This window comes from Amphiura filiformis, chromosome 12 (genome assembly GCF_039555335.1).
Source record: "Amphiura filiformis chromosome 12, Afil_fr2py, whole genome shotgun sequence".
In the NCBI taxonomy this organism is placed as follows: domain Eukaryota; kingdom Metazoa; phylum Echinodermata; class Ophiuroidea; order Amphilepidida; family Amphiuridae; genus Amphiura; species Amphiura filiformis.
The window spans coordinates 54,191,978-54,206,562 of record NC_092639.1 but is presented as its reverse complement, the minus strand read 5'-3'; the positions used below and the strand labels follow the sequence as shown (position 1 = coordinate 54,206,562).

Below are 14,585 nucleotides of genomic sequence, written 5' to 3'. Positions count from 1 at the left end.
ACCTTACAGAGTTAAATCTGGGGTGCAATGAAATTGGATCCCAGTGCGCTATACAGCTGAGTTCTTCACTGAAGCATATTCCGCTGCTTAAAAGTCTTTTCCTGCAAGGAAATGAAATATACAAAGAAGGAATGATGGAACTTGCGACGGCATTACAGCACATTCCATTATTAGAAAATCTAGTTGTTCATGTAATGGATAGTGATTGCGTCATTGCACTTTCTCGAGGATTACTTCACATCCCCATGCTGGAACATCTGGAACTGATGCAATATGCTTGTGAAACCAATGATCCAATATATATAGAGGCTGCTGAAGCCCTTTTGATCAACATCATTCACTGTCCAAAGCTCCAGAGTGCTACATTTCCTATTTTCCCCACTGTTCACACAACCCACATACCCTTGTCCTTGTATGAGACGTGTTTCCGAGACATACCCAGGATTCGTGATTTTTATGGTCTTTTGGAAGCGGGTGTTTTTCCCCCAAATTACTGTGGAGATTGGCATTACTGTTTTGAACTTGCTGAAGAGGACTTCAAAAAAATAGTTCATATAGTGAAGAGCTTTGTTTCAACGGAATAATAGAAATAAGTAAAGGGTAGCAAGTATTGAAGTTGGAAGTCGAAGGAGTAAAATAAAGTAAAGTTCATGGTTAAGTAAACAGAGCACATCGGTGTCCTTTGTCTTGATTTTTGTGTGTGCGTACATGACTAACGCATTTGGCTTGAATAGGAGCTAAGTACAACTTTCAAAATCCGACTTGAAGCCACTCAAGCACCCATAACTCGACCAAATGATATCGTAGAGCAACAAAAGAGGTATCAAAATGCGCAGGAGATAGCTGATATTGTGAGGAAACTTCGCTAACATCGTTTGCTTGCGTGTTATGTACCAGAAAACCACTGATAAAAGGTCTGATATCAAGTTATGCTTGTTTTTAGAGAAAAATGTTTCAAACGACGGTACTGTGTACTTAACCATAGCTTCCTTAGCAAACACAAAAACGTTTTAAAAACGTTTTAAATAAGTTATATTTTGGCTTTTGGTTTAGGTAAAAACGTTTTAATAACATTAAAATGTCGGGTTATATAAAGGTCATGATAACGTTTTAAAACGTTTTGTATGAAAACACACTACAACAATATTTTTAAATGTTTTCAAAAATGTTATTGTGAACTATTTTTGCAAACATTTGTGCCAAATATTGTGTCAATACTTAAATAACATTATGTTAAAGTATTTGAACCCAGCAAACACAGAAATGTTCTTAAAATGTTTTTTCAAAACCTTTTAATAACATTTAAATGTCGGGTTATATAAAGGTCATGAAAACGTTTTTAAAACGTTATTGAAAATATTTTGGGCAAACATTTTTCGCAAAATATTTTTGCAACCCCAAAATAACATTCTGGTTAGAAACTTTTGTATCAAGTTTTCAAGAATGTTTTGGAATGTTATTAAAACGTTTTTATACCCTTTATATAACCCGACATTTAAACGTTTTCTGTAAAACATTTTTGTTTGCTGAGCAGTAGATTATCAAAAATGTTTTTAAGGTTATGAAAACGTTTTATATTCTTCATATACCCTTTATATAACCCGACATTTAAACGTTTTCTGACAACCTTTTATAACCTTTTGCGAATGATGTCGAAAACGTTTTGTGTTTGCTGGGTTACCATTCATTATGTTCAATGCTACCTTAAAAGGTACCTATGGATAGGATATGAGGACCAAATTGTATTACACAGGGTGTTCCAAAGGCCGCTTATCACAAATAAACTTTTGTCTATGTAACCCCAAGGTGCCTTTTGGCGATGAGGGGGTCACGAACATATGCGTAGATCCTGGGGATGGGGGATAAAGCCCCCCCCCCCCCAAAATGTTGATAGGGGGATGGTTCATGGTCCAATGTTGACGCATGTATGTGGGTTTCTGACCAAGTTAACCTCATATTTGGATAATGTAACCTAAAAAGTGTAATAACTTAACTTACTATTTTTTTAACTGCTGGTGAGGTTGCTTAAAACTTGTTTGACAAAGGGACACGGTATTTTACCTTGTTTCAATTTCAAATGTCAGTATTCATCTGTGATGAGGTATTAATAATGTTGTTGACTGTTTAGTCAATTATGACGTATTTTATACTAGTCCTGTGCTCATGATACCAAACTCATGATACGTATTATGTAAATTATACAATTCATAGCAACTTTCAATTTTGTGTCAGAAATTACAAGTCCCTGATTATGACTAACAATGAGAGCTCATTTGACTAATATAAGAGTTACTTAAGGGTTTCTATCACCCACCTTTGCACAGTATTTTTCTGGCTTAGGAGAGCACATCAGACATTTCGAATTGCATTCTAGATACGAAGAATGTCCTGATGATATCAAATAATTTTAATTTTTTTTAAATTGGCGACATAATATAAATTGTAAGGCAAATTATTTTAAAAAATTATTTTTTATTTTTCATATTTAACTGTCCTCGAAGTAAAATCTATAAATCTAATGATATGTACTTAAGGTGTATGTGGCTGGGAGGAAAAGCCGATGATCACTTGAAAATTTGGACCTTTTGTATTAAAGACACACGAAAAAGTTGCTATTTGATCCGTCCGCTAGCACACAAGCCATCGCATCAATAGAAGCCTGTGTTTCAGACATTCGGGCTTGGGCAACATCCAACAACCTCAAGATAAACGACGCAAATACAGAATTTGTGCATATATCGTCTCGATTTCGATCCAAAACGACTGCGCCTTCTGTCCTGGTCGGTACTGCTGACATTAAACCTGTGGAAGGTGTACAAGACCTAGGAGTGTTCATCGATAACCAGCTTACCATGTCAAATCATGTCAGTAATGTGTGTCGGACAGCCCTTTACGCACTGCGGTCAATTAGCCAGCTGAGGAAATACCTCGATAAGACTACTACAGAGCGTCTCGTCCACGCTTTTATATCGTCGAGACTTGACAGTTGTAACTGTCTTCTTTATGGACTTCCAGACGCTGATATCGCAAAACTACAGCGTGTGCAGAACTCGGCAGCTCGTCTGGTTGTGGGAGCTAGAAGACGCGACCACATACATGAGATACAACTAATCCTTCGAGATTTGCATACGTACCCTCGCGGACTTTAAGATCGAGCTCCAAGGGACTTCTTCAGATTCCGCGCGCGTCTCGATCCGCTAAATCTGGGTACGGAAAAAGAGCTTTTTCCATCGCGGCGCCATATGAATGGAACAGTCTACCGGAGTCTGTCAGACGTGCCAAATCTGTGCAATGTTTCAAGAACTCATTGAAGACATATCTTTTTAATCTTTGAGTACATTCACTGTTTTCTTCAAATTTTTTTTGCTGAACACTGTTGTATAGATTATGGTGTATTTCAAACATGTTTTATTATGAAGTGACATGAATTTTTGTTATTATATTTGTTGGACATGATGTTATTATCATATATATTTTCTTAAAACTGTATTATAATATGTAATGATTTTAATATGTAATTTATAGGTGTGTTCTTATATGCTTTTGATGTAGTTTAATATTTTCTTCTGTTTCTTATTTTTTCATATGTATGCGCTTTGGGGTTGTGTTTTCAATGTAAGGCGCGTTTTTATAAATCCCACTTATTATTATTATTATTATTATTATTATTATTATTATTATCTAACCTTTGGCGAAAAATGTCAGAAGCGGTTTTTTTGTTTGCTGGGGTTATACTCTACTCTGTACATTGATATCAATCTTTATTTTGCCACCCATTTAAGATCAGTATATAACGTTGTATTGTCTAAAGTACATTGATATCAATCTTTATTTAACCACCCATTTAAGACCACTATAGTTTAACGTTGCATTGTCTACTGTACATTGATATCAATTTTATTGTACCACCCATTTAAGACCACTATAGTTTAACGTTGAATTGTCGAATGTACATTGATATCAATCTTTATTTTACCACCCATTTCAGACCAGTATAGTTTAACGTTGCATTGTTTACTGTACATTGATATCAATCTTTATTTTACCACCCATTTAAGACCCGTATAGTTTAACGTTGCATTGTGAACTAACTTTATTTTACCACCCACTATAAGACCAGTATTACGTATAATATTAATAGTCCAACATGGGTTTTTCGTGCGTTTTCCTTTGCGATGGTATGCAATATCATCCAATCATAACTATAAATTTGCAATAATTGCAATTATTGCTTCGCGCAATAGTACAGTAATAACAAATGTGTCCATTTTTTTTTAATTTTCAAAGGTAATTAAAAATTATTAGAAACTTCTAATATTTGTGTCAATTTTACAATTTCTACACACAGTCAGTTCCTTGTGCTGAATGTCATAACCCATTGTCAAGACCTTAGATGAAATTACAAGAAATTTACAGCATAATTATGTGTCAATTGATTCGTATAACAGTACAGGAAAGTAATTAACAAAATGTGTCCATTTTTCTAACTTTACAAAATGTCAATTTTTAATAATTTGCCTTACAATTTTCGTTATATCGCGAACAAAAATAAACATTATTTGATATCATCAGGACATTCCTCCGTATCTATAATGCAATTTGGTGTGTCTGATGTGCTCAGTGTCTGGTCCCACACAAAATACTTTGCAAAAGTGGGTTACATTATTATCATTTCAACCCCTGACATGCGTACAAATGCAAGTAAGCAGTAATCCACGAATGTCGTCATTTCAGTACCACCATGCGATTGCATATCTCATTCCAGCTCACTCGTAGATTGATTTACTCGTGATACGGTCAGTTCTTAATATCAACATTCACTTTCAGTATGTTTACTTTACTTGTACTATTATTCAGGCGTACGATCGCTTGTCATATTTGTTTCTACGAATGCTATTTTAGGATATTGTCAAACAGCTTTCCTTAACTTAATCGCTTGATTCGCTTCTGTTCAGATAGTCGCAAAATATTGTATTATCTTAACATATTTCGTCATTTATCACTCCACAAAAAACAACTTTGCGGCATTTGTAATGAAATAATGGTACACAACGGATCCGTCGACAGTTCACTTGACTCTACAATATCATCAGCGACTGATACTGTCGCATTATCTTCAGATGGTTTTAGAATAGCAGCACTATGTATTATCCCTCTTCTAGATCTTTACGGCATCATTGGGAACACCTTTGTTTGTATTGCAGTTGTAAGATTCCCAAACTTACGTACAGTTGGTAATTTCTACATTTTATCTTTAGCCATCGCTGATCTTCTTGTATGTACCGTTGTTATGCCGTTGTCGATATACCAGGAGGTAACTAATGGAGTTTGGAGATTACCTGTTTGGTTGTGTGATCTTTGGACGTCTTTAGATGTTCTTCTATCCACCGCGTCTATATGGCTTCTTTGTGTGATATCTTTAGACAGATATTTTGCTATCACGAAACCACATAGTTACGCAACAAAAAGAACATGGGTATCAGCAATGATTTCGGTGTCCTTTGCTTGGATTATTTCGTTTCTCTTATCCGTTCCAGTATTGATCTTTGTTGGTGGATCCGATGTTGCAAACACGAAGGAATGCTACGTAGTAACTACCCCAGCGTTTGCAATCGCGGGACCGATCACTTCCTTTTATCTGCCGTGTTTTATCGTACTCGCGGTCTACTGGCAAATCTTTCAAGCTACTCGAAGACTTCAACTACGTCGCGTTGCACCACAGAATAGTGCAATACGAACTGTTGATGGTACGGGCCAAAGCATCGATCAAGGGAATAGCACCGAGACCTCTGCCGCAGATAGCACAAACAAAATTTCTATCAAAAGAGAGAAGAAAGCAGCTTTTGTTCTAGCTATTGTTGTAGGTGTGTTCATTATTTGCTGGTTACCATTCTTCATTGTGTTTCTTCTCTTTGAATTTTGCGAGGAATGCCACGTACAGGGGATAGTATTCAAAATACTGACATGGTTGGGGTGGTGTAATTCAATCCTCAATCCCTTGATTTATACCATATTTAATAGTGAGTTTCGTAAAGCCTTCAAGAAAATTATCTTTCTGAAATAATAGAATATAAGGTCAAATTGGTACTACATAAATAAACAGTTTTATCATGTTCATGATGCCATGTTTTGCGCTTTTTACACCTGATTTCTCTCGCGAGATCCGGAAAGTTCAGCTGTTCGGAAATTGAACTATGGATTGGTTTATGATGTTTAAACTGGACTAGTTTACGATATTTTGTAATATCCGTACATACACATTTATAACGATTTACAGTAGTCAGTAGCACCTGTTCCGGTCACCAGGTGGCAATAGAATACTCTGTAACCTGTAGGTACGAAGTTTAGTCATGTTCTTCAATTCGGCTTCTGAAAATAAGCCCTCTCTAGTTAGGACCACTTTGTACCTGATGAAGCCGAAATTTTCATTTAAGAGTTACGTACACGAATCTCTGATTACTGTGACCTGTATTGCCATGTCAGTTCAGTTTAGTAATTGATAACAACTTCGCAGGCAATTTCGATTTGACCTACGCCTGAATTTTTGTATGTCTAAATAATAGTAATTTATTAAGGGATCCTGCTCCAGGTCTCCAAAGTCATTCTACGAGATCTTCAGATAATTATGTATCTCTCCATGATTGCGATGATTATGTTACTAGGGCCGATGCAACAAGATACAGTAATTACAACTTGGCAGCAATTTCGATCTGACCTACCCTTGAATATTTGCATGCCCGAACAAAATCAAGATTGTTTCGGGAAAAAAGAGGACACGTTTTTACCAAGCAAATCATTCTAAAACATGTCACGATATAAAAGCTGTTCAATTCACTGGGACATAGTGGCAGATGAGCGGATTGACAGTAATGTGCTCAATTTCCAACCATCATTTTATCCAGAAATTTCTGATATGTGCGCAGACAGCTAAATCAACACGGTTCCGTGCCTTCGCAGCAAAAATTGTTATTAAGTATTTTCTGATTTTAACTGTGTACCAAAAGCATCTGATTGTGGTGATATTCAAGTGTTGTATATACACACCGTTATCGATGAAATCGCAATGTTTAGTCGACTTTATAAAAATTGCAAACTGGCTTGTATAAAGTGGAACACGCTTTCTTCAGTTTATATTTGTGAAGTGATCAAGCAAAATCGGTCTGAGGTCGGACATATTTAATTTTCAGCTTCTTATAGGATTGAAAACAGCATTTGCAAGACTACATTTTGCATCAAACCCCATTGAATTTGGACAACCATTTCAAAAGATATTAGCAGTTAAAGAGTTTCCAAAACAATAGGAAACAAAAGGAAGTACTTCCTTTGTTTTAAATCTCATAATCAATATTTCCGACCTCCGACTGATTTTGCTTGACCACCTCACATTTTGTGATATGATCAAGCAAAATCAGTCGGAACTCAGAAGTATCGATTTTGAGATATAATCAAACAAAGGGAATATTCCTTTTGCTTCCTATTGTTTTGGAAACTCTTTAATTGCTCATATCTTGGAACTGGTTGTTCAATATCAATGGGGTTTTCTGCAAAATGCAGCTTTGTAAATCCCTTTCACTATCCTATAAGAAACTGAGAATTTAATATTTCCGAGTTCCGACTGATTTTACTTCATCGCATATCACATTTATTGAAGCAGTATATTTGGGTTGCAAAAACTTTTTTTGTTTGTTTGTTTAAGTTATGTTCTTTCCTCCCGTATTCTGAAGGAAATTCAGTATTTTAAGTGGCCACCATTATTGTTCTTATGAACTACTGCACAGTGACGTCGCATGCTCCTGAAGATTATAGATGTCTGGTATGTTCCTTAATATTGTCCTTGTTCAATCTGGTTAAATCTTCCTATACCTTCCAAGGATGTACCTTAAGTTCTCCAAAGTGTTGAGATCATCTGGACTCCTTTAGTATTGTTGAAGGTTAATCTAGCCTCTCTACGCCCGCTTCATCCAGGAAGTTGTTGACGACATGGCTACATCTGTGTGGCGGGACGTTATCGTCCATAGGAAAAACACAAGCCCATATCCGATAGCAGCAGCATAGGAGACAACAATTGGATGAAGAACTTCGTTAATGTAAACTTGAGCAGTAACTCCGCCTCTCAAAAAAAAATCGCTTTTACCCTCTCCGCTTCATTTCATTCATTCGGCTGCGAAGCAGGCGACTACAAAGTTTCTCCATGTACTACGATCTGAAGCCAAAGTGGCAATGGCATCTGGCAGTACACATCTGAAGAAACATTGAAATAAAAACATGCTGCTTCAATCAATATTCACTGAAGAAAAAAACGTTAGTAGCGTCTTTTTGTCCAACTTCTTGGAATCATTTGAATAGGGTAGTTTGTCAGTTTTACATGCTTGTAATTTTGCTTATAATTGTCGCAGTAAATCCAAAGAGTAATAAAAATGTGCAGAATTAATTGCATCCATTGTAGCCATATATAACTTATATCATAGTTTTAAAATCAGCTGCTTATATTTAAGTTTCAATGCACAGTTGATATGCATAGTACTTCTCTCGATGATGCTAATAATAAACACTTCAGTAAAATGTTATTGCGGTAATTGCATCATTTGCTGCCGTTGACGGTTGAAGTAATGTGATAAACCATAGACTTTCAATTTCATGGTATTGTCATGTTAAATATCAACTTTAACTTAGTCATAATTTAATATATATGTTTGGCCCTTTTAGTGTGTATACATGATGATGCTATATATATCTCTGTCCATGAATGCCCATGAAGTATATATGGGACGGGTTAGTAAAGAACTGTAATCTTAAAGATTAAAGGATTTAGGTTTATCGAGATAATATATTTTAATGTATTCATAGCTAAGATTAAGTAAGTGCTCTGGAAATCGATAAATCAGTTGACTTTGCTGTTTGTCTTTCAAAATAGATTTGTTATACATGGATCCTATTTGAGGTGGGCGTCTTCAAGGAATGAGATCTGCGTTTATATGGGACCCTTTAGAAATACTGGATGGGGGTAATTGTGGGGTGGAGATCTATAATATGGGTGTGGGGCAGGTGAGGATGTGGGGTGTCAATTATTATTTGTCAATACCTTTTTCAGGGGCAATTCTGTCTCAGTTATTTTGGACTCCCGACCCTCACTGTGTACTTGCCCACTGACAAAATCCAGGCTACTCTACTGTTTCACAAATTCAACTTACAAACACACAAACAAACCATTTTTGATTATTTGACGTTCTTTGCTCACGAGCCGATACTCTCGTGTTGACTGAATTGAAACTCAGAGCTACTCAGCAAATGATCTGAAAACCCCAGATTGGCCTTAAGATGGATCGTGGCTAGTACCCGCCACTATAGAATGATCCAGAATGGTCCGATAGTCTCATTCCCAGCGGTGTAATTCAATGACCTCTGTTCAGCGATTGTGCCTAAAAGTTGACCTCAATTTGTGGTGTGTGAATTTTTGGATGTACACATTCTATTCCGTTAGATAAATATGCCCTGTCAGGATAGGGTTGTTTGAGATCCTTGCACAGGGTGACAGAATCAGGTCGTTCAATGAATATAGCGAGCTACAAGTTATTCTATATCGACAACCTGATTGATTTGTTGAGTTTTAAGGTGAGCTTATACTAGATCGCTTTTACGGAAAAGCGAAATCGTGCGCTTACTCACTGTATGCAAAACCGATGCGCAATTTGTCCACTGAGCATCATTTTCGCATATTGAGCATGCGTGCGATTTCCTTTCCTGCAAAAGCGATATGGAGTATAAATTCTTCTTAGTCCCGGGTTGATCAACAAAAGTTGAATTATTAAAGGCGCTGCTTCTATTTTCTTTCTTTATCATGAAATGTAACTATTTAATCATTTAAGGTTGAGGAAATGGAACTTATTTACAACATGTATGCATTCGCTTCTTTCGGTATTCCATTGATCTTCAATATGATTGAGAGTCCCATTTTCTTGAGCTTAAGCTGAATGTTGTACATTAAATAACATCATGATAACATGCTGTCAGAGGCGTACCGACCGGGGACAGGAGTTTCCCTTCTGGTTCAAAATATCGTGACAAAATTGAATAAAGGTTGTAATGTACACCTTCTTTTGGTACCGATGGAAGCCACCATAGATGAAGCCACTATTGTCTCAGTGGTGCGGCGCTTCGCCCACTTTGTGCCTGTTAATGGCTCAGCAGAACGATTGGAATGTTTTCTTCCCCTGGTTCGGTGCCCAGTAACCTCTGTATGCTGTATTTTCTCGGTTAACTACCCCCGTCGTACCTTTACATTAAAAGTGAATAAAAGTCTCTGACTTGGGCGTTCAATAATTACTAAACACTACAAATATTGTTGAACAATAAGACAATAAACACAAAACTGCATTCTTGTATTCACACTTTTTACGAATATTTTCTGATAAAAAAAATTGTTAAGTTATTTTTTCTTTGGGTTCAAAATATTCTGTGACGCACAACAAAATATATTTCCATGTCAAGAGACAATAATTGCTTACTTGAAATTACTGTATTCATCTTGTCTATATAATTATAAAAAAAAACATGCTGAAGTCATGCCATCCTAATGGGTCAAAATACTTTTACTTCGAAGTAACGTGTATCTTTCATTTCGTTTCGTTCTTTTGTTCTTTTATAACATTTCAGTATAAAAATTCATTTGCAAAACACTAAACAAATGTTTGCCTGCCTCTTCGAATACAAACAGGATGTTTAAGTAAAGATGAAAATCATCTTTGATTTCAGCTGTGTCAGCAGTAACTCTTTCCCTACAAGTGTATAAGTATCGGTATAACGGTGTTTTTTTACAAGTCCATAAGTTGATGACATACATTTTTCATGACAATCTTTGGTAAATAGATAAAGGGTGCTTGCAATTGAGGACACAATCTTTAAGTCAGGAGTGCGAGAGTTCCTCTTTTCAACTGATTTCCTCTTTCTTTCGCGTTTTCTTTTACTTCATGATGCAGTCATGTCTACAGTAGAATTCATCTCAACCTTTGCAGGACTTAAACCCCATTAAAAGCTATTAAACCAAGATAACACTCATTGAAACAGCTCAACTGATTAAATCGGATCTTCTCTGGTTGTGCACATGTGTCTGTTTTACATGTGCGATATCGCAATAAAGCTGGTATTATAGCTTCAGTTGGGTAACCGATTATAAAGGAAACGAAAGGAAACAATGGTATGTGTACCTTTGTTCACGAAATGAGACAATGGCCTGCTTTTTGTAAACCAGCATTCTTGAAAATTAGCAACATAATGATTGTTGACTTAACACGGTTTGGAAATAATTTCTTCATATTTTTGGTGTTATCTGTCGTTTACATATCCTTCCTAAAACACAAAAGTGCGACCCTCTCCAAACACTTAAATTAGCTAAAAATTTAGGACATGTTACAAAACTATATTTTCTAGAATTTCATAGAATAGTTTATATGTAGCTTGTACCGTTTTTTTTTGTGGCATCCTTCAGAACGGAGCGGTCCGTTACCAATATAGCTCAATATTTTCGGTCAAATCTCCATTCAATTAACACGGGGAGTTGGCTAGCTATGAGCTAGCTATGCTTTGCCCTCACTCATATTCTACGAAAGTGCGACCCCTTCTGAACATCTAACCTAGCTGTAATTTTAGGTCATGTTAGAGAAATATATTTGCTAGAAGTTTGGAGAATAGTTTAAATATTGGCTGGTTATTTTTCACACAGTGATGTTAACTAGGCAGTGCCCATATACCTATAACATACACTGTTTGTAGAGGTCACGCGTCAATGGTGAGAGCACTGTGTATTGTGTATAGGAAAACGGACAGTAACTGCAGTATGTTCAGCCACGTTGTAGCTTGTTTGTGTAATTTCCCTCTTTTTTTAGTCATACCAACCTCATTATTATTGCTCTTTGAATTAGAGCTTTTAATTCTGCAGCTTATAACGTACACACGTCTGAGTGTATTACAATTACTTTCGCTCTGTATTTCTTTCTTAGTGTCAACCCTCATGACCCTCCAAGGCAGCGTATGCGGGCATTAACCATAATTCTTTCGTGTCACCAAAGATTTAGACATTATAACCGATATAATACTGATGAGCAATTTCTTGAAGGAACCAATGTTTTCGTGTTTCAAAGCGTAGTACGGTCAGTGGCGTAACTTTGGGCCAGGGTGCCCGGGGCGAAAGGGGTGCCCCTGACCAAGGGTGTGCATAGTCCGACGTGTAGGACAGTGGCGTAGCTAGGGGTTGTGGCGCCCAGGGCTATTACAAGCGCGTAAAAATTTTGACTTTCATCGCTGGAGGGGGCGCAGAATCGGCGCTGAAGTGGTTAATTCGGCGCCCCTTAAGGGTGGCGCCCAAGGCACGTGCCCCCTTCTACAACCCCCCCTCCCCGTCGCTACTCCACTAGTGTAGGACCTATTTTCTTAGTTACCAGACTTTGCTCAGCTCAGACTATGATCACTATCTCACATAGCGCAAGAAAGACGAATCGCGAAAGTCCAGTGACCGTAACGCGCCGCCCGAATTTTTAGCTGCGGGTAGCAGCTCTATAAGTCACCATGTCTCTCCGTTAGTCCGTCCGTCCGTCCGTTAGTCCGTTAGTCCGTCCGTCCGTTAGTAACAAACGCTAAAAAATGCTGTTACGTCAACATCGTTTGTCGCGTGGCTATGGTACTTGGTGAGGGGGAGGGTCTATACCGGCCCCATACTGGAAAAGAGTTTCGTCCCGAAATATGCTAATTAGGTCATTAAAGGGGCATTACACGATTTTCAACAATTTTCTGTATTTTTGAAATTTAGACACTCTTCTGGCATTATTTGCATCAACATCGTTTGTCGCATGGCTATGGTACTTGGTGAGGGAGAGGGCCTATAGGGCAACTAAGGGGAATTTGGGAAAAGTGGGGAAAATGAGGGGAATGGGGGAAATTAAGGGCAATTTTGGGGAAATTCAGGTGAATTAATTGAAATTGTGGGCAATTAAGGGAAATTGAGGGGAATTGGGGAAAATTGAGGGGAATTAAGGGAAATTTGGGAAAATAGAGGGAAGTTAAGGGAACTTTGGGAAAATGAGGGGAAATTCAGGGAAATTCAGGTGAATTAAGCGAAATTGACAAGAATTAAGGGGGGTACTACACCCCTGGCCAATTTTGTGCCTATTTTTGCATTTTTCTCAAAAAAATATAGCGCATTGGTGACAAGTAAGATATGTATATTATAGGGGCAAGGACTACAACTACTGCACTGAAAATTCAGCAACTCACGTCAAGCAGTTATTGATTTATTGATCAAATATTGGTTTTCCCTCATTTTTGACTGTAACTCCACAACTGTTGTCTGTGCTGAAATAAAATGTCCAGTGCAGTAGTTGTAGTCCTTGCCCCCTTGTGGCCAGGGGTGTAGTACCCCTTAAGGGAAATTTGGGAAAATAGAGGGAAGTTAAGGGAAATTTGGGAAAATGAGGGGAAAATGAGGGAAATTGGGAACATTGAGGAAGTTAAGGAAATTGAAGAGAATTAAGGGAAATTCAGGGAAATTCAGGTGAATTACGGGAAATTGACAAGAATTAAGGGAAATTAGGGGATTTAACACTTTCGATGTCAAGACGCTTTTTTCCCGAAAATCGTTTGGACATCAAAAGTGTCCGAAATCGGTTTCGAACACTTTTGATGTCAAGACGCTTTTTTCCCCGAAAATCGTTTGGACATCAAGTGTCCGAAATCGGTTTCGAACACTTTTGATGTCAAGACGCTTTTTTCCGAAAATCGTTTGGACATCAAAAGTGTCGAAATCAGTTTCGAACACTTTTGATGTCAAGACGCTTTTTCCCGAAAATCGTTTGGACATCAAAAGTGTCCGAAATCGGTTTCCGAACACTTTCGATGTCAAGACGCTTTTTTCCCGAAAATTGTTTGGACATCAAAAGTGTCGAAATCGGTTTCGAACACATTTGATGTCAAGACGCTTTTTCTCGAAAATCGTTTGGACATCAAAAGTGTCGAAATCGGTTTTCGAACACTTTCGATGTCAAGACGCTTTTTCCCGAAAATCGTTTGGACATCAAAAGTGTCGAAATCGGTTTCCGAACACTTTTGATGTCAAGACGCTTTTTCCCGAAAATCGTTTGGACATCGAAAGTGTCCGAAATCGGTTTCGAACACTTTCGATGTCAAGACGCTTTTTCCCGAAAATCGTTTGGACATCAAAAGTGTCGAAATCGGTTTCGAACACTTTCGATGTCAAGACGCTTTTTTCCCGAAAATCGTTTGGACATCAAAAGTGTCCGAAATCGGTTTCCGAACACTTTCGATGTCAACACGCTTTTTTCTAAAAATCGTTTGAACATCAAAAGTGTCGAAATCGGTTTCCGAACACTTTTGATGTCAAGACGCTTTTTCCCGAAAATCGTTTGGACATCAAAAGTGTCCGAAATCGGTTTCGAACACTTTTGATGTCAAGACGCTTTTTTTCCCGAAAATCGTTTGGACATCAAAAGTGTCCGAAATCGGTTTCCGAACACTTTTGATGTCAAGACGCTTTTTTCCCGAAAATCGTTTGGACATCAAAAGTGTCCGAAATCGGT

At 37.5% G+C, this 14,585-nt stretch overlaps 1 protein-coding gene across 1 annotated transcript; it reads left to right on the top strand.

Moving 5' to 3' along the window:
• Positions 1 to 5,041: 5,041 nt before the first annotated feature.
• Positions 5,042 to 6,064, top strand: LOC140166913 (D(1A) dopamine receptor-like). The gene has a single exon (XM_072190399.1). It carries the CDS (start codon positions 5,042 to 5,044, stop codon positions 6,062 to 6,064), a length of 1,023 nt encoding a protein of 340 aa, XP_072046500.1.
• Positions 6,065 to 14,585: the final 8,521 nt, after the last annotated feature.